At 53.9% G+C, this 25,482-nt stretch overlaps 7 protein-coding genes across 7 annotated transcripts; 3 read left to right on the top strand and 4 right to left on the bottom strand.

Annotated features, from left to right (window-relative positions):
* Nucleotides 1-174: 174 nt before the first annotated feature.
* On the bottom strand, nucleotides 175-2,781 carry N0V96_006463 (uncharacterized protein; the record flags this gene model as incomplete). Its single annotated transcript, XM_065757723.1, has 4 exons — nucleotides 175-1,379; nucleotides 1,432-1,629; nucleotides 1,680-2,150; nucleotides 2,478-2,781. The coding sequence occupies 4 exons, from the start codon at nucleotides 2,779-2,781 to the stop codon at nucleotides 175-177; spliced, it is 2,178 nt and encodes a 725-aa protein (XP_065613640.1).
* Nucleotides 2,782-3,335: 554 nt separating this feature from the next.
* CCT5 (T-complex protein 1 subunit epsilon) lies at nucleotides 3,336-5,228 on the top strand (the record flags this gene model as incomplete). Its single annotated transcript, XM_053194932.2, has 5 exons — nucleotides 3,336-3,345; nucleotides 3,407-3,424; nucleotides 3,484-3,532; nucleotides 3,596-4,712; nucleotides 4,767-5,228. The coding sequence occupies 5 exons, from the start codon at nucleotides 3,336-3,338 to the stop codon at nucleotides 5,226-5,228; spliced, it is 1,656 nt and encodes a 551-aa protein (XP_053047503.1).
* A 161-nt stretch (nucleotides 5,229-5,389) lies between these two features.
* N0V96_006461 (uncharacterized protein) lies at nucleotides 5,390-6,287 on the bottom strand (the record flags this gene model as incomplete). The annotated part of the gene is made up of 2 exons (XM_053194931.2): nucleotides 5,390-5,610; nucleotides 5,717-6,287. The coding sequence occupies 2 exons, from the start codon at nucleotides 6,285-6,287 to the stop codon at nucleotides 5,390-5,392; spliced, it is 792 nt and encodes a 263-aa protein (XP_053047502.1).
* A 1,305-nt stretch (nucleotides 6,288-7,592) lies between these two features.
* Nucleotides 7,593-9,951, bottom strand: VPS27 (Vacuolar protein-sorting-associated protein 27; the record flags this gene model as incomplete). The annotated part of the gene is made up of 5 exons (XM_053194930.1): nucleotides 7,593-8,446; nucleotides 8,502-9,294; nucleotides 9,359-9,643; nucleotides 9,697-9,829; nucleotides 9,878-9,951. 5 exons carry the CDS (start codon nucleotides 9,949-9,951, stop codon nucleotides 7,593-7,595), a joined length of 2,139 nt encoding a protein of 712 aa, XP_053047501.1.
* Nucleotides 9,952-11,795: 1,844 nt separating this feature from the next.
* On the top strand, nucleotides 11,796-15,048 carry DOA4 (ubiquitin-specific protease doa4; the record flags this gene model as incomplete). Its single annotated transcript, XM_065757722.1, has 2 exons — nucleotides 11,796-14,078; nucleotides 14,122-15,048. 2 exons carry the CDS (start codon nucleotides 11,796-11,798, stop codon nucleotides 15,046-15,048), a joined length of 3,210 nt encoding a protein of 1,069 aa, XP_065613639.1.
* Nucleotides 15,049-16,793: 1,745 nt separating this feature from the next.
* N0V96_006458 (uncharacterized protein) lies at nucleotides 16,794-18,335 on the bottom strand (the record flags this gene model as incomplete). Its single annotated transcript, XM_053194928.2, has 1 exon — nucleotides 16,794-18,335. One exon carries the CDS (start codon nucleotides 18,333-18,335, stop codon nucleotides 16,794-16,796), a length of 1,542 nt encoding a protein of 513 aa, XP_053047499.2.
* A 4,145-nt stretch (nucleotides 18,336-22,480) lies between these two features.
* FAA4_2 (long-chain fatty acid-CoA ligase) lies at nucleotides 22,481-24,815 on the top strand (the record flags this gene model as incomplete). Its single annotated transcript, XM_053194927.1, has 4 exons — nucleotides 22,481-22,923; nucleotides 23,052-23,476; nucleotides 23,532-24,655; nucleotides 24,729-24,815. 4 exons carry the CDS (start codon nucleotides 22,481-22,483, stop codon nucleotides 24,813-24,815), a joined length of 2,079 nt encoding a protein of 692 aa, XP_053047498.1.
* Nucleotides 24,816-25,482: the final 667 nt, after the last annotated feature.

Genomic DNA, 25,482 nt, shown 5'->3' with positions numbered 1-25,482 from the left:
CTATTTTCAGCGCACCCAAGTGACCCCAACTCTAATCGAGCCTCAATGCCAGCGCCGCCTCTCGTAACTTAACTCGCACGCCATGCATGGTAATATCTCATTTCGGTCGTCAAGTGCCCACCACCTGCTATATACCAATCCGCGCCACGTTGCTTCTTTCGATTCTGCACCGTTTTATTCCAACAGCCCTGCCGCGATTGTCTCGCCGCCACTGCGCAGCACCACTCGCTGCCCAGCCTCCAACGGCACTTTCGAGTCAAGCTTAACAACAACCCGCGCAACCTTGCCTGGCTGCACGATCTTGGGGTTCTTCTTCATGGTCGCTCCCGTCAACTTGTCCAGCACGGCTGGAATGACCTCCACTCTTCCAGCTGCATGCAGACGACCACGGTGGACGTCTACTGGCATTGGCATCAAGTGGTCGAAGGCCAGCACCTTCATTGTCAGCCTATCGCTTGTCTCAATGGGGGCCGCCTTGGTGCTGATGATATCGCCCACGCGTACGTGAATCGGGTCGATGCCGTACAGGCCGATGTTGACGTTCTGTCCCGCAACGGCCCATTCTTGTACATCGGCGTCTACCTCGATCGATCGTATCGAGGCAGACTCTCCGCTTGGTTGCACAATCAATGCCTCGCCGTTTTGTACCGTGCCTGATTCTATCCGGCCAGCTACAGTGAGTTGACTTTGCTGTGATCTGTAGATCTCGGAGATCGACATTCGGAAGGGCTTCTCAATCGCTCTCGCCATTGGATCCGAGTCTTCCAATGCGTCGATGAGTGTCGGACCTGTGTACCATGAGAGACCCTCATCGGCTGGCTTCTCCACCAAATTGGCGCCGCTGAGTCCAGATATGGGTACAAAGGTGACGTTCTTGAGTATGAAGCCGTTGCCTTTCATGAAACCAGTGACCTGCTCTGAGATTTCATCAAAGCGATCCTTTGACCATCCAACCATGTCCAGCTTATTCACAGCTACGATGACTTGCTGGACGCCCAGACTCCTCAGAAGCAGAGCATGCTCTCTTGTCTGGCCCTTCAAGCCCTTCTCGAAAGCTCCGGTGTTGGCATCAATGACGAGAATGGCAAAGTCTGCCTGACTTGCTCCGGCAATCATGTTGGGAACAAAGTCCCTATGGCCAGGGGCGTCGAGAATCGTAAACCGTGTTTTTTCCGTCTCAAACATATTTGTGGCGATGTCGATGGTAACACCACGCTCGCGTTCCTCCTCTCGCTGATCCATGACCCAGGCAAGAGCGAATGAGGACTTTCCAATCTTCTCGCCCTGGCGTCGATAACGATCGATCAGATGTTGCTCAATGTACTTTAATTCCAAGAGCAGTCTGCCCATCAATGTGCTCTTGCCAGCATCCACGTGTCCTATTGGGTATCAGTTGTAAGTTGGCGAGACGAAAAGTATAGATTCACTTACCAACTACCACAAAGCTGGCGCTTCTCTTGTTATCGCTCTTAGCGAACTCCTTCGCAACATCCAGCTTTTTATTCTTCGGTGCTGCTGAGTCGTCGAGTTGAAGTTGTTTCATCTCGGAATTGGGGGTTTGTGAGCCAGTTGACTTGGCCACCACTTTTTTGCTTGCGCTCTTGGCGGCAGCGTCGAACTTGGAGCCCGCTAGAGATTATTAGAGTCAGCATCTTACTGTGTCTTCGCGAATCGCGAACCTTTCGCCTGAGCAGCGAGCACGACATCGTCAGGGCTTGGTTGAGAGAAAGCACTGGGTACATAGGCGGAGGAGTCCATGTATGGCAAGGAGTACGTCTGAGAGGCGGCGGCAGTATCTTGAGCAGGTCCGAACAGTGTCTGAGCAAAGGCAGATGGCCTTGTGGATGACACCACGAAGCAGTCATCCTCAGTCTTCTTCCGATCATCGGCAGAAAGTTCGTTGGCCGTGTCGACATCCATACTGACCGCTTCAGAAGCTGTATCGGCCTGCTGCGAGGGCGAAGCTGATTTCGAGGTCTGGGTCCTTGCGGCGGAGTCTTCTGCCAACTTTTGTCGCTTGGCTAGTATGCTCAACCCGCCTCTCTGGTTTTCCTGGGACGATTCATCAATGGCAAGAGTTGACATCCTCTTCTCGGCTCGATCAACCTTGTCGTTTGTGTTGTTCACCTCGGTTGTTTTCTTCTTCCGTGCTGCAGCAAGGGCCTGAAGTTTTGATAGCTTCGGACCATCACCGCCGCCTAGAAGCCCCCCAGGAAGGGGACGAGGGGGAACAAAGACGGCCTGTCGGCTCTTGGGAACGTTCATCCATGAAATGCCGTGAAAGTAAGAAGCAGGGGAGAGTGACGACGCCCTGGGAACTGGATATGTCGAAGTTGATGCCATGTCGTAAGTCGTAATCTTGTCGTCCATGCCTCCGCAACCAAACCCATCTGCTGCCGAAACGCTCAACTTCTGGTACTGCCGCCACTCCTCCGGGAATCCTGCTCTCATATGACTTTAAAAGAGAGTGAACTTACCATCTTTGGTTTTCTTCTCCTGCTTGGGCGCTGGTGGAGGTGCAATGAATTTCTTCTGTAGATAAGACACCGTCTTTTCGATGTCGTAATAGTAATGCCACAGCGACTCTTGAATTTGCTGCACAGTTACTTTGTCGGCATCAGCGCCAAGGGTACTCTGCACTGTCGCAGTTCCCATCGCCATAGCCTCACGATCCTCTGCGCTGAGTTGATCGGCCTCTCCCTCCTCTTCGTAATCCTCGCCCTCGAATTCGTCGAGGGCCTCCTCATAGTCGAGGTTGCGTACTGCCTGGTGGCGCGACATTTTGACGTAGTTGAGGTAGGTGAGCTTGGTTTTCTTGGTGGATGGATTGGCGTGAGGAGATGTCACAGAAATCCAAGCTTTCAAGGTGAGAGAATGAGAGTGATCTGGGTGGTATGTGATATCCAGTGATTCATTCACTTGACCCGGGGGATTGAAGCTCTTTAACAACTGGATTTGCAGCTTTTCGGAGATGACGCTGTGGACTTGAGTTTGGTCAAGGCCTGAAGTGGCATGTGTGGGGCGCTTGCGGCGCTTGGGTCATGGCCACCGCAATGGCCATGGAGGGGCAACCACATCCATGGCGGGGTACTTGCTGTTGCCTTCCAGGCCTTGCCAGGCGGTGAGCCGCCGGATTATCTGCACCCCGGCAACCGAAGCTTCTGGCTCCCAAGAATGGCAGGCACCACCAATTATTCAGAAATTTTGGTCCACCACGACCCGGTCCTTGGAGCTCAACCCCCCTCAACGCACGATACCTCTCCTTCCCCCGGCGTCACTCCCAGTTGAATCGCACTACCCATCCGAAACCCCAGTGACGTGCGAAAACCTTCAACATGGCTATGAGTATGTGGTACCCATTCTTCTGAAATTTATAGTTGCATGCAGCTAATAACATCATGTCTAGACCTTGATATGGCCAATGGTAATCAATGCCACGATCCGAGCTTCGAGACCACATGTACTGACGAAATGACACCGTAGCGGCCGTGATGAAGGACGAGCAAGGCCGTCCCTTCATCGTTGTCAGAGAGTAAGCTCGCCCTCTCTTGCCCCGAACCCCTGATAAGAAGGCCTAGGACTGATTGCCCCGCAGCCAAGGAAAGAAGAAGAGACAATATGGCAACGAAGCCGTCAAGAACCACATCCTCGCCGCCAGAACGGTTGCGAATATCGTCAAGACCTCCCTGGGTCCCCGCGGTCTCGACAAGATCCTCATCTCCCCCGACGGAGATATCACAGTGACAAATGACGGCGCCACGATTCTGCAACAGATGGAGATCTCAAACCACGTCGCTAAGCTGTTGGTGGAGCTTTCAAAGTCGCAAGATGATGAGATTGGCGATGGTACAACCGGTGTCGTCGTGCTTGCCGGTGCTCTCCTTGAGCAGGCGGCAGAGCTGATCGACAAGGGAATTCACCCCATCCGTATTGCGGACGGATACGACCAGGCTTGCGACATTGCCGTGTCGGAGCTTGACAAGATTTCAGACGTCGTCGAGTTCAGCAAAGAAGAGACAGGAAACCTGCTGAAGGTTGCACGAACAAGTCTGGGCAGCAAGATCGTTTCCAAGGCGCACGACCAATTCTCTCAGATCGCAGTGGACGCCGTCCTCTCCGTTGCCGACCTGGACCGGAGGGACGTTGACTTTGAGCTGATCAAGGTCGATGGCAAAGTCGGAGGAGCTTTGGAGGACACCATGCTCGTCAAGGGTGTCATTATTGACAAGGATTTCTCCCACCCCCAGATGCCTTCCGAAGTCAAGGACGCCAAGATCGCCATTCTTACCTGCGCTTTCGAACCCCCTAAGCCCAAGACCAAGCACAAGCTTGACATCACCAGCGTCGAGGAGTACAAGAAGTTGCAGAACTACGAACGCGAGAAGTTTATCGAGATGATCCAACAGATCAAGGACGCCGGTGCCAATTTGGCTCTCTGCCAGTGGGGTTTCGACGATGAGGCGAACCACCTGCTGCTCCAGAACGACCTGCCTGCCGTCCGGTGGGTTGGAGGACCGGAGATCGAGCTGGTGGCTATTGCGACAAACGGCCGTATCGTGCCGCGGTTCGAGGACCTCAAGCCCGAGAAGCTCGGAACTGCAGGTATCGTCAGAGAAATGACCTTTGGTACAACAAGAGAGAAGATGCTGGTCATCGAGGAGTGCGCCAACACCCGCGCGGTGACCGTCTTTGTACGCGGTAGCAACAAGATGGTGCGTTCCTGACAAAAAGTTTGAGATTAACTAAAAGCTAACCCCGTATGTTAGATCATCGACGAGGCGAAGCGCTCACTCCACGATGCCTTGTGTGTCGTGCGCAACCTTGTCAAGGACAACCGCGTGGTCTATGGTGGTGGTGCTGCCGAGATTGCCTGCTCATTGGCGGTCGAGGATGCCGCCGCCAAGACCCCTGGCCTTGAGCAATACGCCATGCGCGGATTTGCCGAGGCCCTCGACGCCGTCCCGATGGCCCTGGCCGAGAACAGCGGCCTGAACCCCATCGCGACGCTGGCCGACATCAAGAGTCAGCAGGTCAAGGCTGGTCCCGGAGTCCGTGGCAAGCTCGGTGTCGACTGCATGCAGCGCGGCAGCAACGACATGAAGGATGCGTTTGTCATCGACCCCCTTATCAGCAAGAAGCAGCAACTCCAGCTCGCGACGCAATTATGCCGTATGGTCCTGAAGGTTAACAACGTCATTGTTGCCGGGTCCGGCGAGGAAGACTTTTAAAAGTTTAAAACGGTAAAAAAGGTTCTAGATAGGTCTATGGTGTTTGGGATTATACCAAGCTGTGTACTATGCAAATAGAGAGGCCCCCACAATATCGAGACCATGATCTCTGTCCTCCCATGCAACAAACCGTCTTGTGCTTGCCCTGCCCACCTTGCCACTTACTGCATCCAGCCTCTCTCGGGGCTGTACTTGAGATACGGCTCCATCTCGCGGTAGAAGGTCTGGCGGAGCTCGGCCTGCTGTTCGGGCGTCGGGCGGGTATCCTCGCCCTTGCGACGCTGCCAGCTCTCCTGCGTCTCTTTGAGGAGGGCCTTGGGGTCCTGGCCGGTGGCGTCTGCGAATTCGTACGATCTGTACTCGGTGTTCTCCCAGCCAGTTGCTACACTAGCAGTCAGTAACAGCTCCGTCTCATGCAACCTCTTTGAAGAAGATATTCAAGAGAGAAACCAAGGTTAGAATAAAAAAGAGATGAACAGAAAACGTACCTTTCTTGGGAGCAATCCCATACCAATCATCCGTCAAAAAGTGTAAAATGCCACCGTGCGTGACGACCACGACCTGCGCATCCCCCGAGACATCACCGCCCACGAGCTCCCTCAACGCCCTCCTCGCCTCGGCAGACCTCGCCTCCAGCTTCTCCAGCGTCGGTTCCCATCTTGAATTGGGGCTGGCCTTGTCGATCCAGTCCTCGGGCACCCTACTGAAATCCACGCGGCCGGCGAATTCCGCCTCAATGTCCTTGATGGCGGAACCCGTGTCGCAGGGCGCGTCCGAGACTTCTTGTACCTCGGGCAGGGCGAGGACCTTGAGAGAGGAGCCAGGGGACGAAGAAGAGGAGGAGTCGGAACCGAAGCCTAGGAGACAGGTGTAGAGGGTCCGGCGGAGGGGGCTGGCGACGAGGTGGGTGATGCGGTCGTGGTGGGGGAAGGCGGCGCGGAGGTCGGCGCACTGCTGTTTGCCCTTTTCTGTGAGGAGGGGGTCGCGGAGGGCCTCGTTCTCGAGGGAAAGGTTGTGAAAGCCTTGGGCGTGGCGGACTAGGTGGATTTGGACGGGCATTTTGTTTTGGGCTGTGATTGGCTTCCTATGAGTTTTCCCAAGTTATGATGATGATGATGATGATGATGATGAGCTTGAGATGAATTGGCGGGGTGGCGGGGTGGCGGGGTAGGATGCTTGTGTATATTGTGGCACAATATCTTTGATTCTAGTGAACAGAAGAAGAAAAAAAAAAAAAAAGATGTGTGTGGTGTAATTGAACCTCTGGATTTCACAATGAAGGTGGGAAAGGCGCATTCTCAACGCATGTTCGGATGGTTCACGATCCAATTATATATGAACAAAAAGCTCTAGCAAGTTGAGAGGATGAGCTACGTAATGCGGCCCTCCCCCCCAATTCTCGGGAAAGTTTCCTTGTTTGGTGTGGGTGGACAACCCGGCGGAGGGAACGGGAAAGTCTGTCAAGTCTGTGTCTAGAAATGACTCAGATGAACCGCCCTTTACCTTGGGACGAGCGTCGGAACTGGAGTAAGGGACCGACCTAATAAGCCCGACCCGAGTAGAGAAATCATGACACCGGACGGGTTCCACGTGGGCTGCCATAGGGGGCCTTCTACGGTGCGTTATGTTGGGGCGCTTCGCGTTGCTGGTTTCAAGAATGCTGAAAAGTAAGGTAAGGTGCTGTAGTAGCGGTCCGCAGTCGCACCATTCGGCGCCGATGACCGGGGCGGAAGTGGAGTCTCACGCCGCGCTGGCGCCGTGCCGTGGTTGGCCGGAGGGGGTGGACGCGGGCTTTGTTGCTTCTTTGCATGATTGGTCCGGCAAGAAAAGCGGGTGGCCGTCTAACTTACCATACCTTAAGGTAGGATGTTGTCAAAAGCCGGTGGAATGGATTTCTACTTCTAGAATTGCTACCCGGCGGACTTGTGAGTCAGAAGAGAATACTGACTTTGACGATGCGCTTTAACATCGTTTGAGAAGGTCGTGACGGGCGAGAAAACCTTCGCTGTGTGAGTTAATTTGGGGCCACAGTCAAGGCCTCGGCACGCAAAGTTGATGTGCGTGAAGCCTGTGTTGGAAATGCACATGTCATTGGGGGAATCTTGACGTGGTATTCACCAGCGTCCGTGTTAGTAATGTTGGATGAATCAGTCATATAAGTCCTTGTCTGGATGCTCCGACCTGAGTCTTCAAACAGGGTCCATTATCAACATTACAGTCATAAGTTGGACAGTAACTATGATCCAATGAAAGTTTCATTTTACAACTCATTCTCAAGTCTGAAGATGCTAGTGATGGGCTCCCCCTGACCCTGAAACGCCGAGAACTAATGGCCTGCATGCTTCCTGATTACTCTCCTGTCTTTCAAAGATCAATGAGACTCTCTTCCACTGCCGGCTGCTTGGGTGCGTTTTGCGGAGCAGACGGAAATGATTCCTGGGTATATCCGCTGTTGTACTGGCCTTGCCAATGCTGTTGGGGGTGCGCCGATTGCTGCGGTACTGATGGTTGCCAGTAGCTTTGCTGCTGGGGCGGAACCTGTTGTTGCGTGGGCTGTGCCGGCTGAGCAGGCGTTTGGGTAGGTGTTTGTTGGGGTGGTATGGACTGTCGGTATTGCACTGGCTGCTGAAGATTCGGGTATGGCGATGGGTTAGGATCCGCGTTCGGCGGAGCAGAAGGAGGTGCGCTAGGCTGCTGAGGGTTGAAGTAATAAGAAGCGTTGGGGTCTGTCGAAGGGGTGCCCGGAGGTTGACCTGGCTGGTTCTGGTGATTTGCTTGAGGCGGCTCGCTCGGAGCATAAGGCTGCTGGGGTGCGTATTGGCCGTCAGGTACGGGACCAGCTCCGCTTCTCCAGCTATCTGTTCTTTGAGGCTCTTGGCCAGGGTACGGCCCTCCCGGCGGACCAGCCATGGATGCGCGCTTGTCAAAAGTCGCGTACTGAGGTTGTGGAGTGTGCTGCGGGTGTTGTGCGTAGGCTTGGGGTGGCGGTGCGTGGCCGTAGTCCATCTGCTGTGATCCAGTATAGAAGTTCTCGGCCGGGCCGGCACCCCCAGGTGCACTGCCTTGCAGCGTAGGGTAAGCGCCAGACTGGCGAGGGGGAAGGTTGTATCCTCCCCCAATAGCGTGCTGGCTGTATGCCTTGGACAGGCGCTCTTCCAGCATTCTGTCGTAGTAGCGCACAACGGTGGAAAGTTTGGCATGAAGGTCGAGTAGTGTGTCTAGAGGCTGTGTGAGAAGACAAAGACGGACAGCTGGCAATTCAGGGTTACTTACCATGCTTGCTCATAGTCTCGCCGTAAGTACGGGCAAGTTTAGGCCGCAGTGTGCCGATGCTATCGTAAAGTTCTTGGATTTGGGGCTCGCGCAGAATGGTGCCGGGGGGTTGTGTTTGCAGGCGGTCGACGAGAGTTGCAAATAGGTTAATGTTCTCAGCCTCAACCGGTGTTAGCTCGTAATCGTTTTTGGGCAGAGAAAACTGCTGCGTGGGGTTTGGTCCGGGATTCGAGGTGTGCTCCTTCAAGACTGCCGCATGTCTCTGCTTCTGCTCCTCCATATCAGCTAGCGAAGCGGCGATGGCAGCTTTGAGGTCGTCATCTTCCTCGTCCGCGCCGGAAGACGCTGCAGGTGCAGAGCTACCATTGACCTTGGGCCCCGAGGGACCATTGGCCGTAGGTGCAACGTAGCCCTGAGAGTAGCCTTTCACCTCCTCCAAGCTCATAGCTAGCGCCTTCTTCAGGTCCTCGTCGAATGCGTCGTCGACACGGGCGTTGCGTGGCTGCATGGCCGATGTGCTTCGTGTCTTATAAGGATAGGTGGGAGATCGGTCCTGCGGCAGCGGCGAGGGTGGTGCGGCACCTCCCTTGGCCGATCTATCCATGAGTTTCGCATAGCAGCCGTCGTCGACGCGAACGGGCTGCATGATGCCGAGGTGGGGGAGGGGTAGCGACTTGGCCGAGCATTGTTGATCGAAGCAGTTGCCGCAGTTTCGGCAATGATGCTTTCGGTTCGTGAAGGTAAAGGCGGTGCGGCATCGCATGCAGACATCTGAATCCACCCACTCGGGGGGCTTTGAGAAGTTTGTCAGTTTGGGCTGAAGGATGGGTAATTCACAGCCGTGGATGAGAACCTACCGCGCTGCTGTCGATCATGCTGCTGGAGACGCTGATTCTAGGAGGAAACTGGTGACCTTCCCTTTGCAATGTCTTGTAGACCTCTCCGATGTATCCCAGCTCGAGACGTCCTTCGGTGGCGGCGGCCCAAGATTGTATCAGCTCGAGAATCTTCTGCTTGACTTCGTGGTTGACGGCGGCGGGTCCGACAGCTTGGAGGAGGGAGGTCAAGTTGTCCATGAACTCCCTTGAGGCGATTTCGGCAAGGAAGTGGGTGCCTCCATTCTTGACACACGTATCGGTGAGCTGCGAGCAGAGTCAGTTCAGCCATGCGTGATCAGGCAGCAACGATGACCTACATTCAGTGCGCTCAGCTGGGTGTTGGGGTTCTTGTTGCCGATGCGCCTCTTCAAGGAGCGCATCGCCTCCTTTGGCTGAACGGTCTTTGATCTGATGACATCAGAGATCTCGAGGTTCAGGGCGATATCCTCCCTGCATCGATGTTAGAAGAGCATCACAAGGGATGGCAGAGAATCGTACAAGCTGCTGCCTGTGGCTTTCTCAATTTGCTCGTCCAAGGCCGTGTTGGCCGAGCTGGACCACCAGCCCATCATTTTGAAGGCTGGAAATGTTGTGTCGGGCGGGGAGCTAGAGCAAACAGGCGGCTATCGATCGTCGGGATGGTTTATCTAGCTAAGAGAGGCGGGCGCGCAATCGCGAGGCTGTCGTCGTCTCTGCTGTCGTACGTAAAGCGGATCAGATGGGTTGCGCGTATGTAGGAGATGTGGATGAAAGGCAAAGAGGAAAGCTTGTGTGTGTGTTTCTAATGGTTGCCCAGATGCGGCAGCCTCAGGGTCGGGTGTGCGTACACAGTAAGGTAAGGCCTAGTTGGAGATGCAGCAGGCTTAGGCGTAGTCGGCATAGGCTAAAGCAGTGGAGGCGTGGGCAGCTGCGGGCAGTGGTGTCGAGCACAGTCAAGGCCCGCTGGGTTACGTTGGCTTAGTACGAATGAGCAGGGGTTGGAATGTGTCTGGCAGTGGATGGACGGTGGATTTAGAGTCGCTGCCTTGGGTTGGAGGAGTCTAACTCTACCGCAGTACCATCTTCAGGTTGCTGTCGTCGCGGACTCGTGGCTGCTCCGCTTGGAACACGGCCCTGTGACGAACGGAGGTCTCGCGCTAAACCCAAAAGAAACAGTGTATTATTGAGAATGGGGGGAGGGAATGGGATTTTGGCAAGGCCAGCTGCCCACCTCAGCTCGTTCCCGTTCCCCCCAGAGCAGGTACGGAGTACGTATCCTCTATGACGATGGCGGTGGAGCATCTGTGGCGCGTGCCATTTGAGGCTGAACTGAACTGCTTCGAGGTGGGAAGGAGACTCTTGAGGCTTGACCTGAGGTGCTTTCCACTACTGGGCATGCGGGTGGGCAGCTACGTAATCAAGGGACCTCATCACCTTACTGCGCGTACACAGTAGGTGTACCTTTGGCCTGACGTTGCCTACCGGAAGGTATGGTCATCAACTTCCAATTTATGGTTCTTCGGCAGGCCTTGAGCAATAAACAATGTAATTTACTTTCGGAGCAGATGCTCTCATCAAAGGCAATAAACAATCCGACTGCCTAAAGTGGGCATTCATAAGCCAAGTTATATTGGTTGGGGCGCTGCATGATATGTGAGTTGTCAAGGCCAAGGACGTGGATCATCTCCGTCAGTGCAAGTCGCCGCTCAAAACTCGGGGGCGGGTGACTTGAGGTGGACGAGAAGCAGGGCACTGCCCGCCAGTTCCAGTGCCCGAACCGCTGTTCAGTCCGGATGCGTCAGTGAGATGGCCTCCACTGTGGTGGAAGGTGGTTTATTCCCCTGCTCTGCAGCGCAACGCCCTGGGAAAAGAGTACGGGCCCTGTCGGAAAAGGTACCGAGTCACCCCTCCACAGCACAGCCGCCGCAACGGTATCGTTTCCTCTCCACAATGTCTTGCTATTGTTGAAACTGTTAGCGCCAGCGAGCGAGGCTGTCCCTCCACCACGGACCATCTGGCTTTCACAGGACCGCTGCGCACCTGCCAATCCAACTCCATCCATCAAAGACTTGACATTCTTTCCTTCCGCCCATCCTACCCAACCACACCACGACCCTTCTTTTCGAGCTTCGTCTCAATCTAGAGAACAATGTCTATTCAACCTCGCCCTGCAGTATCCGAATAAACCGTCCTGCGGCCAAACACAAACGTCTACAAAACCAGTCTGCGTCACTGCCACTCATGACGAACCCGTCGCCGACTATCGTTGCGTCCGCGTCCCATCCTCGTTCTCGTCCTACCTACCTCGACTCCTCCGATTCCCACACTTTCTCGACATCACCTGCGATAGCTTCCTTTCCCTGCATCCGAGTCACCAAGCTTACAACGACATGATTCAAGCTCCATACCCGATTCCAAGACATCCATTTCCGTTCACATGAGCTCCACGGCCTCTTCAGCCACCAGAACCGTCCTCGGCGGCGGCGGCGGTCCGGCCTTATCCAACGGCTCCGGATTACATACCTTCGCTATGGGCGGAGATGGGGGCTCTGCCGGCCGCGGCGGCAAGCCCCCGCTACCACACATAGATGACCTCACATCCACTGCTCCCCACATCGACATGAACCTACCCTTGCGCAAAATCCTCGAGATGGCCGACAACGCCATGAGACAAGCCGAGACCTTTCGTGACTTTGGTCGACCCGATATGGCCTTCAAAGAGTACATCAAGGCCTCCCTGATCGCTGTCAAATACGTGCCTATGCACACCGAGTCCGTGTCCGTCAAGGGCGGCCGCGGGGATCTGAACCGTATTTACACCGCCCTCATGAAGAAGATAGATTCACAGCATGGAAACTTTGAAAAGATCAAGGCCGACATCATTGCGGATAACCACAAAACGGGCGTCAGACCCACCACATCAAGACCAACCTCCATCAGCAACGGGGATGCCATCCGCCCGCGGACACCGCAAAGCCCCCCGGTCCTGAGCCCCACACGAGCCGAAGCCGGGACGCAAGTCCATGGGTCGCCGGCAACGAAATCGAAGCCGGCGGTACAACCGAAACCCCAGTCGCTGCATGGAAATGTGATACGTTCCGGGGCCGGCGGCCCTGGTCTTCCTAAGAGCAAGGCCGCCGAGGACCTAGCTGCACGCTTCGCCAATCTGCGAGGACCGGTGGCATTGCCCGGTCAGGACCCCCGCATACGGACGCACCCCATTATGCCCCCGAGACCGGCAGGACCGAGAGCGATGCCAGATTCGCCCGAAAAGCCAAAGGTGGCTGTCGTGACAAGCCTGCCGGATTTGCCCAAGATGCCGGATGCGATCTACAGCCCGGCTAGGGGGACTGTATCCAACGAAGCGGCTTCACTGCCTTCCAGCACACCAAGGGGCCTATTCAGTCGGACAGGCTCTTCAGCTTCTATCAATACCGTCGTTGCGGCTAGCAGATCATCCGCCGACTACTTTAATGCCTCCAATGCTGCCGCTACTCCCAGGACCTCTAGTATTTCGATACCCGAGGGCGATTCCATTACTGCTGAAGATCTAATGAACTACATCAAAAGGGGCTCCGCAACCCTACAAGTCTTAATCATCGATGTTCGAGGTCGAGAGGACTTTGACGAAGGCCACATACTTTCGCAAGCGGTCATCTGCATCGAACCGAGCATTCTCCTGCGAGAAAATATCACAGCGGAGCAAATAGCCGAGAGTATGGTTCTCTCGCCGCCTCAGGAATACCACCATTTCGAAAGGCGGGATGCTTTTGATCTTGTGGTGTTTCACGACCAGGATTCGGACTCAATACCGCGATACATCTCTCCCGATATGGACGCTGCTGCTTTGTTGTCTCTTCAACGCGCATTAACGTACTTCAACTACGGCAAAGACTTGAAGAACCCCCCTAAGCTGCTGCAAGGGGGCTTGGATGCTTGGACTGACCTCATGGGCAGAAGTGCCCTCGCCACTTCACAAACTGCCGGTGCTGTTAGAGCACCCATAGCTCGATCTCCGTTGAAACCTACCATCTCCATCTCTAAGCCTAGCAGGAAGTACAAGGTGACGCCATTGAGGCCTGAGGAGGTTAAGCTTTGGGAGGAAACCCTGCACAACGCTGAGATTGAGACGGCGCGGTCTCCCGGTTTCATGCATGTGCGCAGTACAGAGGAATTCTTGAGAAGATTCCCTGCGGTAGCCACAGAGCAGGAATCCATGCAGTCGCCAATCAGCCCCGATCGGCCGAATCATGGCTACCCCCAGAATCATGGCGATATCTACTCCGAGCTACCATCACCGCCTACTCGACCCGCACCGGCTGTGCCCCGTCCGAGTTACAGTGGATTATCACAGACCCAGGATGACCATGAGGCCCACGCTGGTATTGCCATGGCTGTCCAAGGCCGGAATCTGAAGCAGGGTCCCCTTGCTCGTCCAGATTCTCCCTCGGTCACAAACGCCGCCAAGGATCATTTACACATCACAGGTCTCAACAACCCCGGTGTGTGGTGCTATGCCAACAGCACAATCCAAGTCCTTCGAATGTCGCCTGGGTTCGGCAAAGACCTCGCCTCGTTTGAGTGGCAAAACATGTACAAGGTGCCAAGGAAGGCCGACGAGAAGAATGATCACCCGCAGTTGATGTCTCGGATCTTATCCAACTTGTTCCACTGGCTAGACTCTGGCAAGTTTGACGTCATGAAGGCTCAAACGCTAATGGTTTGTCTTCCTCGCCCTTGTTCGTATAACAAATGCTAACTAGCAACAGGACTATTCTCGATCAGTTTGCGAGAAGAGCCGCATAAAGGATAAGGGTGATGAGTTTGGTGGCAGTCGACAACAGGATGCTCAAGAATTCATGTCATGGCTCCTGACCTACCTCCACGACGAGACAAACCAACGTCGAGACCGTGCTGAGCCTGACAAGATCCCTCCACCTCAAATGGGGGGCGGCAAATCGATGTTGCAAGGCAGTTACGAGTGGTGGGGCCAATATCAGAAGAAGAACTTATCCATCGTCGACAAATACTGGCGAGGCTTGGAGCTTTCAACTGTGGTCTGCTCGCAGTGCAACAACCGCACATACACCTGGTCCCACTACGACTTTCTTTCGGTGCCCGTCAACTCAAAGCTACACACCCTTGAAGACTGCGTGAGGTCGTTACTCGAACCTGAAATTCTTGCAGACTATCAGTGCGATAACTGCAACAAGCAGGTACAGGGCAGAAAGCAGTCTAGGCTTGCACGGATGCCTGAACTATTTTGTCTCTCTTTGAAACGATTCAGTTACACGGATTACGGCAGAGCATCAAAGGACAACAGCAAGATTACGTGGGACTTCAACAAATTCAACCTCGACGAATTCTTTATACCACCTGAAGAACGCCAGACGGTTGGCCCTCCACCGGACCAGAAGTTTGAGCTCCCATTCGACTACGAGTGCTACGCTGTGATTGTCCACTCGGGATCATCCATCAGTACTGGACACTATTACGCCTATGTCAGAGACTCCAATACCCCCGATCCGGCGGCTTGGTTCAAGCTCAACGATTCCAAAGTCACTAGCATTCGAATCGATGGGACGGGCCGCGGGTCTGACGTTAGCGATACGGTGTTTAGAAACGGCAGCAGTGACGTGCCGTATCTCATCTTCTTCCGAAGGAAAGGCGGTCGGTCAACAGGGAGATGAGTAGTAGGTGTTGGTAATAGAGGATTGGAGTAGGGGAGAAGAATGTAGCATGGCGAGGTACTGGAAGATTCTGGATTATCTCGAAAGTGCTTCTCTTCTTCCTTCTTTCACGTATAGAACGGGGATGTGCGTGTGGATGTGTATTAGTCAACAGGGGGGCTATGTGTTTCGAGCGCTTTACAAGCATGGCGTCTGGGCGGTTCGTCGAAAGCCCCTTTGTTTGTGTGGGGGAATGGGATTCGCTATGAGGCCACGACAATATAGTTTATACAATAAAAGAGTTCTAAGTGCTTATGTTGATTAAGAAATGAGCAAGCTAGAGTGACTTTGGTTACGAGACCGAGTTGTGGTTCGGTTTCTACGGGTAACCAGTATAACCGAATAGCCATTCTGGATTGTGCTTGTCTGTCGAGGTCGGTTTGGAAGTGAACTATTGACACCGAAATCATTGTCCACGAGGCGAACCTTTTATCATAACATGAAAGAAGTCGCATATCGGAGTGACTTTGAGAATGAATGATTTACTAACACTATGAAACATACTTATATGCTTGAGAGCTGTATTGTCTTGCCTGGCGATTGTTGTATAAGTATCAAGTGTTCCGTTAATATGTGTCTGAGGTAGCCTGAGCTGTGTAAGACTATATATAAGCAATCTGATGGACGTAAAGTAAGGCAGGATTGTAAGTGGGGTCTGAGGAGAAGGGCCGAGGCGCGCTGTTGACTGGTTGTAAAGCGACTATCGATCCGGCTATTTCAGTCAGGCATGCTCGGTGTCGTTAGCACGACAGTGCCCAATGGATTCGAAATTTCCCGTGGGAAGTTTGGGTTTTTGATTCCTCCTTAGCTGGAATCGCGATTTGGGTCACCTTGGGCAGTTTGGGTACCATTGGGTTTGATTCCCCATGAGTTCGGGTCCCCCACGGATCGGTTTCTGGATAACTACCCATGGCGATTTTGGATACCCATGAATCATCACCAATAGAAAAGGAACATGACAAATGAAATCACAACCCCGATGTCTAAAAATTCCCAAGCCAGACTCCATTTGTGTATATTCACCTCTGTCCGGGATGAACGCTTTCAATCTCCTGGGCGGATACCGACCACAACAAAAATATCCCATCAGTCAAAGCCGTGTAAGCCACGCAAGCCAACCACTCACATCCTACGCTACCTAACCTACCCGCTACGCCCACCCGTCTTGCCGTCGTCCCGAACACGCCTGTAATGCAGGACGCCCTAATCCCACACCGAAAGGAGCCTCACACTGGGTCTAGCGCCGGGGGGAAAACATCGATTGACGTCCGTAGTGCGTCCTCGTGGCGTCGCATAGGTTAAGCACATCACAATATTTGGAACATAAGCTACTCGTCATCCAATATTTCCCCTATATTTTCTCATGGTCGATCTATATTGCGAAAAAGAAGAAATAATCTTTTGAGACTTTGATCCATTGCCTCATTAAATAGTGTTGTGGTTTTACATAAAAAAAAAGGAAAGTCGGGTGAAATGGGGGGGACCGACAAAGGAAGAAACTGGAACCCATATCCAAACGCCTCCTCGCCAGGCGGCGCCCTGAATCCCAATCGATTGACGCCTTTACCCGGGTCCCTATTCGATGATTGGATTTACATATTTTTCATTATACACTAGCCTCCCTCATCTCATCTAGTCGAGAATGATGGATAACAATTTGCGTCAAGGTAGTAAGAGAATCGATGTAGTGTCATCGCTGGACTCATTTATGGCGTGTGGTGATTCGGCTGCAGAGGATGCGCTTCCGTGGGCGAAGTGAGCGGCTCATCGCCGTCCACAAATGCTGCCGCCGTGGCCGCAGCCTCGCGAAGGTCACTGCGTGCAGAGAACCTTCTGATAGACCGCGTGGAGGCGTCAGAGTATCTCCTCATCATGTTACGCTCGCTAGCCGAAGCCCGGCGCTCCGGCGTGGTCGGAGCCGTTGCCGCGGCCGGTGGTGCCGAGGGCATGTACTCTTTATGCTCCTTGGGCGAGGGCTCCTGGCTGCCGCTGCCGGACGACGGCTCGCCGCGCAGGGTCATGGCGTTGGACCATCTCTCGGTGTTAGGTCGCGATGGCTTAAGCATGAAGGAGCGTCTGTCGGGAAGTTCCTTCATGGGGAAGGGGCTGTCGAGTAGCATGGCTTTCTGCGCGGCATGCTCGTCTTCGTATCTGGATGATGAGGTCGAAGGGGGTTCCAGGGGTGTGATCTCGTCAATGTCGGCGACCATCGGGGAGGCGAAGCTTGAAACACGCTTGTCATGACCGTCACGGAGAGCCGTGGGCTCCTTAATCGTCATGGCATTTGACCACCTCTCGCTGCCGCGCTTCTTGTTGCTGTCCTTGCCACCAACCTTCTCGTTCATGTCGTCTCCGGCAGCGTCCTTGAGCGTCATGGCTGACGACCACCGCTCGCTGTTGCGTCTGAAGCTAGGGGGTATCATGGGTACTGGTTCGATGGAATCCTCATCCATGAGCCTCTTCCCAGCCGTCTTCTCGCTGGAGGACGACCCTGCGATAGAGACGTCCTTGCTGGCCGTCTTCTTGAGAATGTCGTCCTTGCTGACGGCCTTCTCGCTTTGGGATTCACCTTCGAGTCTTAGGGTCAGATACGTGACGCCTGAGGGGTAGTAGCCCTCCTCAATAGCCCGGGTGAGATCGTAGCGGGCCTGGTCGCTGATCGACCTGGTGAGACGGAGCTTCTTGATGTTCTCAGCGTCGACAGTCTCTTCCCAGGTTTTCTGGAAGAAGAGCGCAATCTCGTTGATCAAGAGAAGGACGTAGAATCCGGCGATGACGGCCAAATCCTGCACCTGATGCGTCGTCGGATAGTCAGTTCCCATTCGTCGAAACTCTGGGAAGCGCATACTGGAGCGCTGAATCGTGAGGATCTTGATAATGGTGACAGCGACGCTCATGATCCAGAAAATGATGTTAGCCACCTGCCAGTTGCGAATCTTGCCCTTGATGCCGCGGGTGGCCTGCATGACTGCGCATACACCGCAGCCTGCGAAGACGAAGGGAAGAAGGCCAATAGCATAGCGAATCTCTGCGAGTCTAGCCATTTCCATAATCTCCATTAGGAAGACGACTAGTATGGAGAAGAAATAGACGGATAACTGAGCGTGCCTCTGCCATTCCTTCTTCACGGTATATCGCTTGATCTTGTCGACGATAAGAACCGGCACAATGAAGTGGAAAAGGGCGAAAGTGACTGTAAGACGAATCCACGCCGGTAAAGGAATAATGATGGTATCGAAGAAACACATCGACGGAAGAGGGCTGAACCTCGAGTCTACCGTCTGGGCCGAGCATTAGCTACAAAACTGCAGGACGCTGGCAAAGGACCAGGGAGATGGAAGCAACTCACCAGCCCTTCAGGGCGCATACCACACAATCGCGACATGATGGCTGGCTACCGCGAGAAAGGAAGTAGGGGGGGGCTGTGTTGGGAGCCAGTCAGCAGCTCTAGATCGGCGGGAAACAGGACAGGAGTTCATCTCGAAAGAGAAGGAAACAGCTGCGACATAACTCTATCTTAATATCATCAATGCCGTGCCGACAACACGTCTCGGAGGTGCGCCTCCCCGCCGCCTCCTTCCAGAGTTTCCGCCAGGCGACAGGACCCAGGCCTCCCTTGGGCAACTCTGTGCTTGTGGCTCTTGGGGCACGTTGTGTAGGCGCACGCTCGGGGCTTGCAAAAGGGGCGTTTCATTGTTGTGACACTGGTGACGACGAGTATATTTCGAGAACTGTGCAGCAAGGTCAGAGGTCGAGCGGCCCTGCCGCTGGTGTTAGCTGATTGGCCCGCGCGAGGGACGGGAGAGACACGATGGTGGAGGTAACAGTCCGATGGGGGAAGTCCATTCTAGAACTGCGATGGCCGTTAGTTGCAGCAGAGGACACCATCTGGCTTGCCTACACCACGGCAGGGCCACTAGATTGCTGCATGTTTACATGAGTGCGGCGTTCCTGTTTGTAGAGGATGAGGCTAAACACACGGCCCTGTGGTACGAGGGAGTGCCGAGCGGTGCTGTTTTAGTTCCAAAGTGTAAGCCATTAGACCAGCGTAGATCTCGCTAGCACAATGACGGGCTCGACGCTGGGGAGGCATGTTTATCAAAGCTGACGATGCAGGACACGTGCGTGAATGAGGCACAGGGCTGGCATATTGGGATGCATTATGGTGTCTGGACGTCTCTGGCTATGTGATTGCTTTTGTCCGAACGTCCTACCTAGCCCACACTTATTTCGAGGTTGGCAAAGCTGACCGTTTGCTGCACCGGGATGAGGGGCCCGAATGGATCTCCGACTAGGAGACGGGTTCCCTCGAGGGCCGGATTTTTGGTCGGGTCCGTCTGAACGCTCGGCCCGCATCGAAAGAGAGAGATAAAGTGTGTGTGCAAGATTGAGATGGACGAAGTGCTGCTATTAATTGCTCTTTGACCGGCTGCCACACGATGAACTCTCACCGCGTGCGGTCCGGACCTTGACCTGAGCCGTGTTCGACCGCTTTGTTTTGTTTCTGTGGTTTCCGCGACAGTTCTCTTGGCCACCGCAAAGCACGCCGTCGCCATGGTGTAAAGGAGGGGTTTGATGGTTTCTGGTCTCCTCCCAGTATCAAGCTGGAACAACAAGCTGAAGACGTTACAAACTCCTGAGCCGGGCTTCAGCTACTGGTGGCTCACTGTGGCCATAGCTTCCCCAACGTTCAAGCGACATTCATGCAGGCTGGCCGTGGACTTTTCTTATGACGACGACCAAATCTGACTCAGGCGCACGATTCGGCAGGATTGAGCAGAGCGTCAGCACGACATATGTCGGCAGTTTCGCAACGTGGGGATAGCCTCAGAAGTGATGAGATGCGAGTAGCAAGGCAGAGGCAAAAGGATCGCAGACAAGAAGCTCGGACGATTGGTTGAAATTGTGCGATGAACCGAACTCTGTCTTGGACGGAATTCGGATAACGAACGGGTTGTCGTTTGGGAATATGCCCAAGACGCTGCCCGTATAGAGTAGGATCGTAGGAGCAAAGCAGGGTTTGTCTACAGGTGGATAGAGACAGTGGCACAGTGGCACCTAGAACCTAGGGAGCCCACTGGGGGGAGCCTCTTTTTGGTTTGCTCTGGCCTCGGCTGTCGGTGCATGCCCGCCGCATGTGTCAGCAATTGAGGCTGGAATTTGCACGTGAGCGGATGAAGAACCCAGCCATTGTCAGTTGTCAGCAGAGTCGCGTAGATAGGCGAGGTTTGACAAGAGGAGCTCCGAGACCAAAGAAGCCGTGTTCCGTGGCGGTCGGGGTTATCTACGGAGTATTCATATGTACTCTGGATAGGCGTCGTGGCGCGAGTGGTTCGGTCCCGGTTTTTTTCGAGTCAAAAGGCCTGCAGAAAACAATTTAACAAGACCCCATTTCGATATCGAGATGTGGACCAAACAAAGCCTTTCCTCGGGCGGTACGGGTACGCCGTCTTCGTCGGAAGTTCTCTGCATCCTGTCTGCAGACTGCAGCCTTTGATCATGTCCATTTTCCGACCTTCCCTGCTCGGACTCGAGCGTGGGCTGCCGCCGACACCGAAGCCTCTGTCATGTGCTTGTTCATTATCCAGTATTTGTGCCTAATTATTGATGGAGTGTAGCATTGTTGAGCGTTGGGGATAATTGTTGGAGAGAATAAGTTGCCAAGTTGTCAGCATAGGCGGGGAATGAAGGTCATCTGGAGAGTTCCAAAGACTGACTGATGAAGTGTTGAGAACGAGTAAGATTCATCACTCAGACTCAGAGTAAGGTACCTAAGTGCAAATGGAATACCTAGGCAGGAAAGAGTTGTAACTTGAGCAATTGGTCTTGTCATATTCTCTGTAGGAAAGCACGAGACTAGGTAATGAGAAAGGTACATCATAGGCAAGAGCGATCTCGCATCTTGCATCTCGCCCAAGGAACGTGCCAAGCCGAGCAGGAGCAGCCCAGTCTCCTCCCCTCTTTTTTATCCGCACGCTAGCAACGGCCCTGGTGCTGGTTAATGGTCCTGACTGAGCAGCGACTGGCGGGTTGCATCTGGTCCACGAGAAGCTGCCATTTCACTCGGTCTTTGCTGCCGTTGAAACTCGTGAGGCCGAGGCAAGTAAAATTCTTCTCCAGATTTGCGCCTCACATTGCAGATGTAAGGTGTGGTGGTGGTTGAGGAGGAGGAAGAGCTGTCTACTCCGTAGTGCTGTGCCACTGGCGTACGTATGCCACTCCGGCTCTTCCAGCTTCCAGCTTCCATTGCTCAAGGGCTGACCAAAAAAAAAAAAAAAAAGGTCATATGGCCCTATGTTGAGACTCTCTGGAATCGCCGGAGCAAGATCTGATAACCAGATTCTGTACCACATTGCTGCAGCCAAGCAGCCAAGCTATCGTGGCTGTCCACAATCCATATTTCCGTTGTCGTCGTACGTTGCAAGCAAGGTAACCTAGAGGCTGATAATAATCGACAGAGGTAGCTCTAATTAGCTCTCATGTCTGCGGCCACCAAGACAAATGCAGCCCGGCCTCGCAGGGAGCTTGACTAGTGGCTCAGCATTCCCACCCCAGGGACAGGTGTGCTTGAGATGTGCCCAGACAATGTGCAATGAGAGAAGGGGAATTACCTCAGAAATTCGGAATTAGGAACAGCATGTAAGATACGTACCCTCCTTGGTGCGCGGGAGACCCACCCAAGCATCGGCCGGTGGCGGATCTACCTACCTGCGGTATCCCTACCCTCAGTACCCTGTAGTGCAGTCCCTGCCAGCTGCTGCTGCTGCACTGCTGCAGTCGGGTGCTGTTTGCCTGTCTATCAGCTCTAGACCCCATTCCATTGGATGCCCCATGCTCCCCAGCTTTCAACCGTGACGCAATCAAAGTCCCGTCGCCCATCTTTGCTGCGCACCTAACTTTTGCGCCTCCTGCCCGCACACGCACATACCTACCTACCTTACGCACTCAACGCACTGCTCCCGAGTCTCGTGTGCCAGCAGCTACAGCTACGGATACAGCTACGTAACCCAGCCGACAGCCAGCATATCGAAGAAGCTCCTCCTCTCCGGCTCTGTCAAAGTCCAACAACCCCCCTCATCTTTGCCAAATCTTTGCGAGAAAAAAAAGCTCCGACCCTACAACCCTTCCGGCCAACCTCTTCGACCACCTCAAATTTCACACTTACTGCCCTCATTCACCTAGCTCACCTCGGAACCCGTAGCTTTACCTCAGAGTCCCTCCCCCGCCTCGGCCCATCCGCCAATTCCGTGTCCGTTCGTCATCATCATCTCTAGGTGCTTCCGTGAACTTTGCCATCATTCCGTCCAACATCACCGCCGTCCTCGTCCTCTTCGTCGCCCTCCTCACCGCCCTATTCTACACCAGATCCCCTACGAACCCCACCGCCGCCGATATGCCAGACTACACGACGGGCGTTATGCCCTTGTATCAGGTGCACAAACCTCCCTTCTCTGTCGAGTCGCCTGGATACGAGCGCGTTGAGGGCGAGACTCTTCCCCGTCGCCATTGGAAAGCCAAGAATGGCCTCCGAACCCAACCCCATCCCGACGTTCACACCGTATACGACATTGTCAAGCGAAGTGCCCAGGTCTACCCTAATGAGCCTGCCGTTGGCACCAGGAAGCTCGTGCACCTTCACAAGGAGAAAAAGAAGGTCCCCAAGAACGTCGATGGAGAGGTCATAGAGGTCGAAAAGGAGTGGCAGTATTTCGAGCTGTCCCGTTACTCCTACCTGACCTATGCTGACCTCCTCACCTATATCAACCAGATTGGCTCAGGCCTGCGGAAGCTGGGTCTGAGCAAAGGAAGCAGAGTCCACCTATTCGCTACCACAACGTACGTCTGAGAGCAGAACCCTCTTTGTCCTACCTATCCTCCCGGTCCCAAGTTCCGAGCACTCCGCACTCGAACCCCCAAAGTCTGGGCCTGCCGAGAAGAAGCTAACCCAACCTTCTGGAATCTAGTGCAAACTGGATGGCCATGTCCCACGCCTGCGGCTCCCAGTCCATCTCTATTGTCACCGCTTACGATACCCTCGGCGCCAGCGGCGTCGAGCATTCGCTGCTCCAGTCCAATGCCGATGCTATGTACATCGACCCTCAACTCCTCAAGACGGCAAGCGGTGCTCTGAAGAAGGCCGAAAATGTCAAGTTTGTCATTTACAACAACAGCTCCCTCTTTTCCGATGGCTCTGAAGTCGACGCCTTCAAGAAGGCCAACCCTGATATCAAACTTGTCAGTATCGAGGAGGTGCGCGCATTGGGCGAGGAGAACCCCGTTGAGACCGTAGAGGCAAAGCCTGAGGACTTGTTCTGCATCATGTACACTTCTGGTTCCACAGGTCCGCCGAAAGGTGTGCCCATGACTCACGCTGGAACTGTGGCTGCGAGTAAGTCATTTTCCGTGAGCCCAACTGTTCTACAGATGCTAAATGTTACGCTCAGTTACTGGTCTCTGGACCTGCGTCGAAGAGTGTGTCAGTAATAAGGAATATGTCCTGGCATACTTGCCCTTGGCCCACATCTTTGAGCTCGTGCTGGAAAACCTCGTCTTGTTCGTGGGTGGCACCCTTGGTTATGGTAACCCGAGAACCCTCTCCGACACGTCGGTCAAGAACTGCGCTGGTGACATGCGCGAGTTCCGGCCGACGGCCCTGGTTGGTGTGCCGCAAATTTGGGAGACGGTCAAGAAGGGTGTCATTGCCAAGGTCAACAGTTCTGGCCCTCTCATCAAGGCCCTCTTCTGGGGAGCCTTCAACTATAAGACCTTTATGGTCAAGCACGGCCTTCCCGGCGCTACCATCTTTGACAGTGTCGTCTTCAAGAAGGTTCGCGAGTTGACGGGTGGCCGTCTCCGCTTCATTATGAATGGCGCGAGCGGTATCTCGGATGGGACGAAGCACTTCCTGTCCATGACTCTGGCGCCTATGTTGACAGGTTACGGATTGACCGAGACAGCCGCCAACGGTGCCCTCGGTGACCCCCTGGAGTACACCTCCGATGCCATTGGTTCTATTCCCGCCGCTGTTGACTTGAAGCTCGTGTCCATCCCCGATTTGAACTACTACGCCGACTCCAACCCTCCCCAGGGTGAAATCTGGGTCAAGGGTCCCGCCGTGCTGAAGGAATACTACAAGAACCCCGAGGAAACGGCCAAGGCCATCACCGAGGACGGCTGGTTCAAGACGGGTGACATTGGCGAGTTCGACAAGGTCGGCCACGTCAAGGTCATTGACCGCGTCAAGAACCTCGTCAAGATGCAGGGTGGAGAGTACATTGCCCTCGAGAAGATGGAATCCGTCTACCGCGGCAGCCCCTTTGTCGCCAACATCATGGTCTACGGCGACGGCGAGCACTCCCGCGCCATCGCCGTTGTGGCTCCCAACGAAAAGGTCCTCGCTGAGGAAGCGAAGAAGCTTGGTGTTGATGAGCATAGCATGCACACTGACAGCAAAGTCGTCGACGCCGTTCTCAAGGATCTCATCTCCAACGGAAAGAAGGCTGGACTCTCTGGTCTTGAGATTGTCGGCGGCGTAGTCCTTTGCGAGGAGGAATGGACACCCGATAGTGTAAGTCTCGTCCCCCCCCTCCTCAGATCCCCCCTCGTCCCATTCATCAGCATTTAACAAGCTGGTTTCTTAGGGTCTCGTCACTGCGACACAAAAGGTCAACAGAAGAGTGATCAAGGACAAGTACAAGAAGCAGATGGACAAGGCCTTTGGCAACTAAAGTGGGCGATGCTTGGAAGTACTGATGGCAAATTTTCTTCGTTGGCAAATACTGCTTGGGAATGCAGTAGTAATGGAAAGGAAGCGAAGTGAAGCGGCGTCGGGGGGGGGGGATGAGGTGGAAAGTAAAGGCATAAATCGGTCATTGTCCTATCAACGTACCAAATGATTCTATCTGGATATGTCTGTACACTATTACCCAATTACTATTGCAAAACTTCTGCCTTGTCCTCCTTGAGCTGCTTTAGTAGGTGATTTTGCGAACTGGAATCAAAGCCCAGGACGGAGAGCATATCCGGTTCCATTATTCAACTTTTTTAAAAATAAAAAAGAAACTCAAAAAAATCGTTGCCCCTTTTGCCCTTCTCGCATAAGTCGACGGAGCACCTCCTTACGTTCACTCATAGGATTCATTGCGCGGCATATTGAGGAGCAGCAGATAACTTTGATCCAGATTTTTATTCCGTTGATGGTTGTGTATATATCACTTTGTTCACGCATAACTACATCTTCCTATTCGCCCCATACACTTGGAAGACAGGCGACATATATCTCATGATACTATTGCCGCCTTGCTTCCTTTTTCGTTCTTTCCTACCACTCAAGTGGCTCTGCTTCCGGAGGATCGCCAAACCATTCAGCAGCAAGGGCGCTTAATTGGTCCCTGA

Source organism: Colletotrichum fioriniae (genome assembly GCF_027942845.1).
Source record: "Colletotrichum fioriniae strain IMI 355084 chromosome Unknown scaffold_7, whole genome shotgun sequence".
NCBI lineage: Eukaryota > Fungi > Ascomycota > Sordariomycetes > Glomerellales > Glomerellaceae > Colletotrichum > Colletotrichum fioriniae.
The sequence above is the reverse complement of the archived record's forward strand: the minus strand, read 5'-3'. Positions and strand labels throughout refer to the sequence as shown.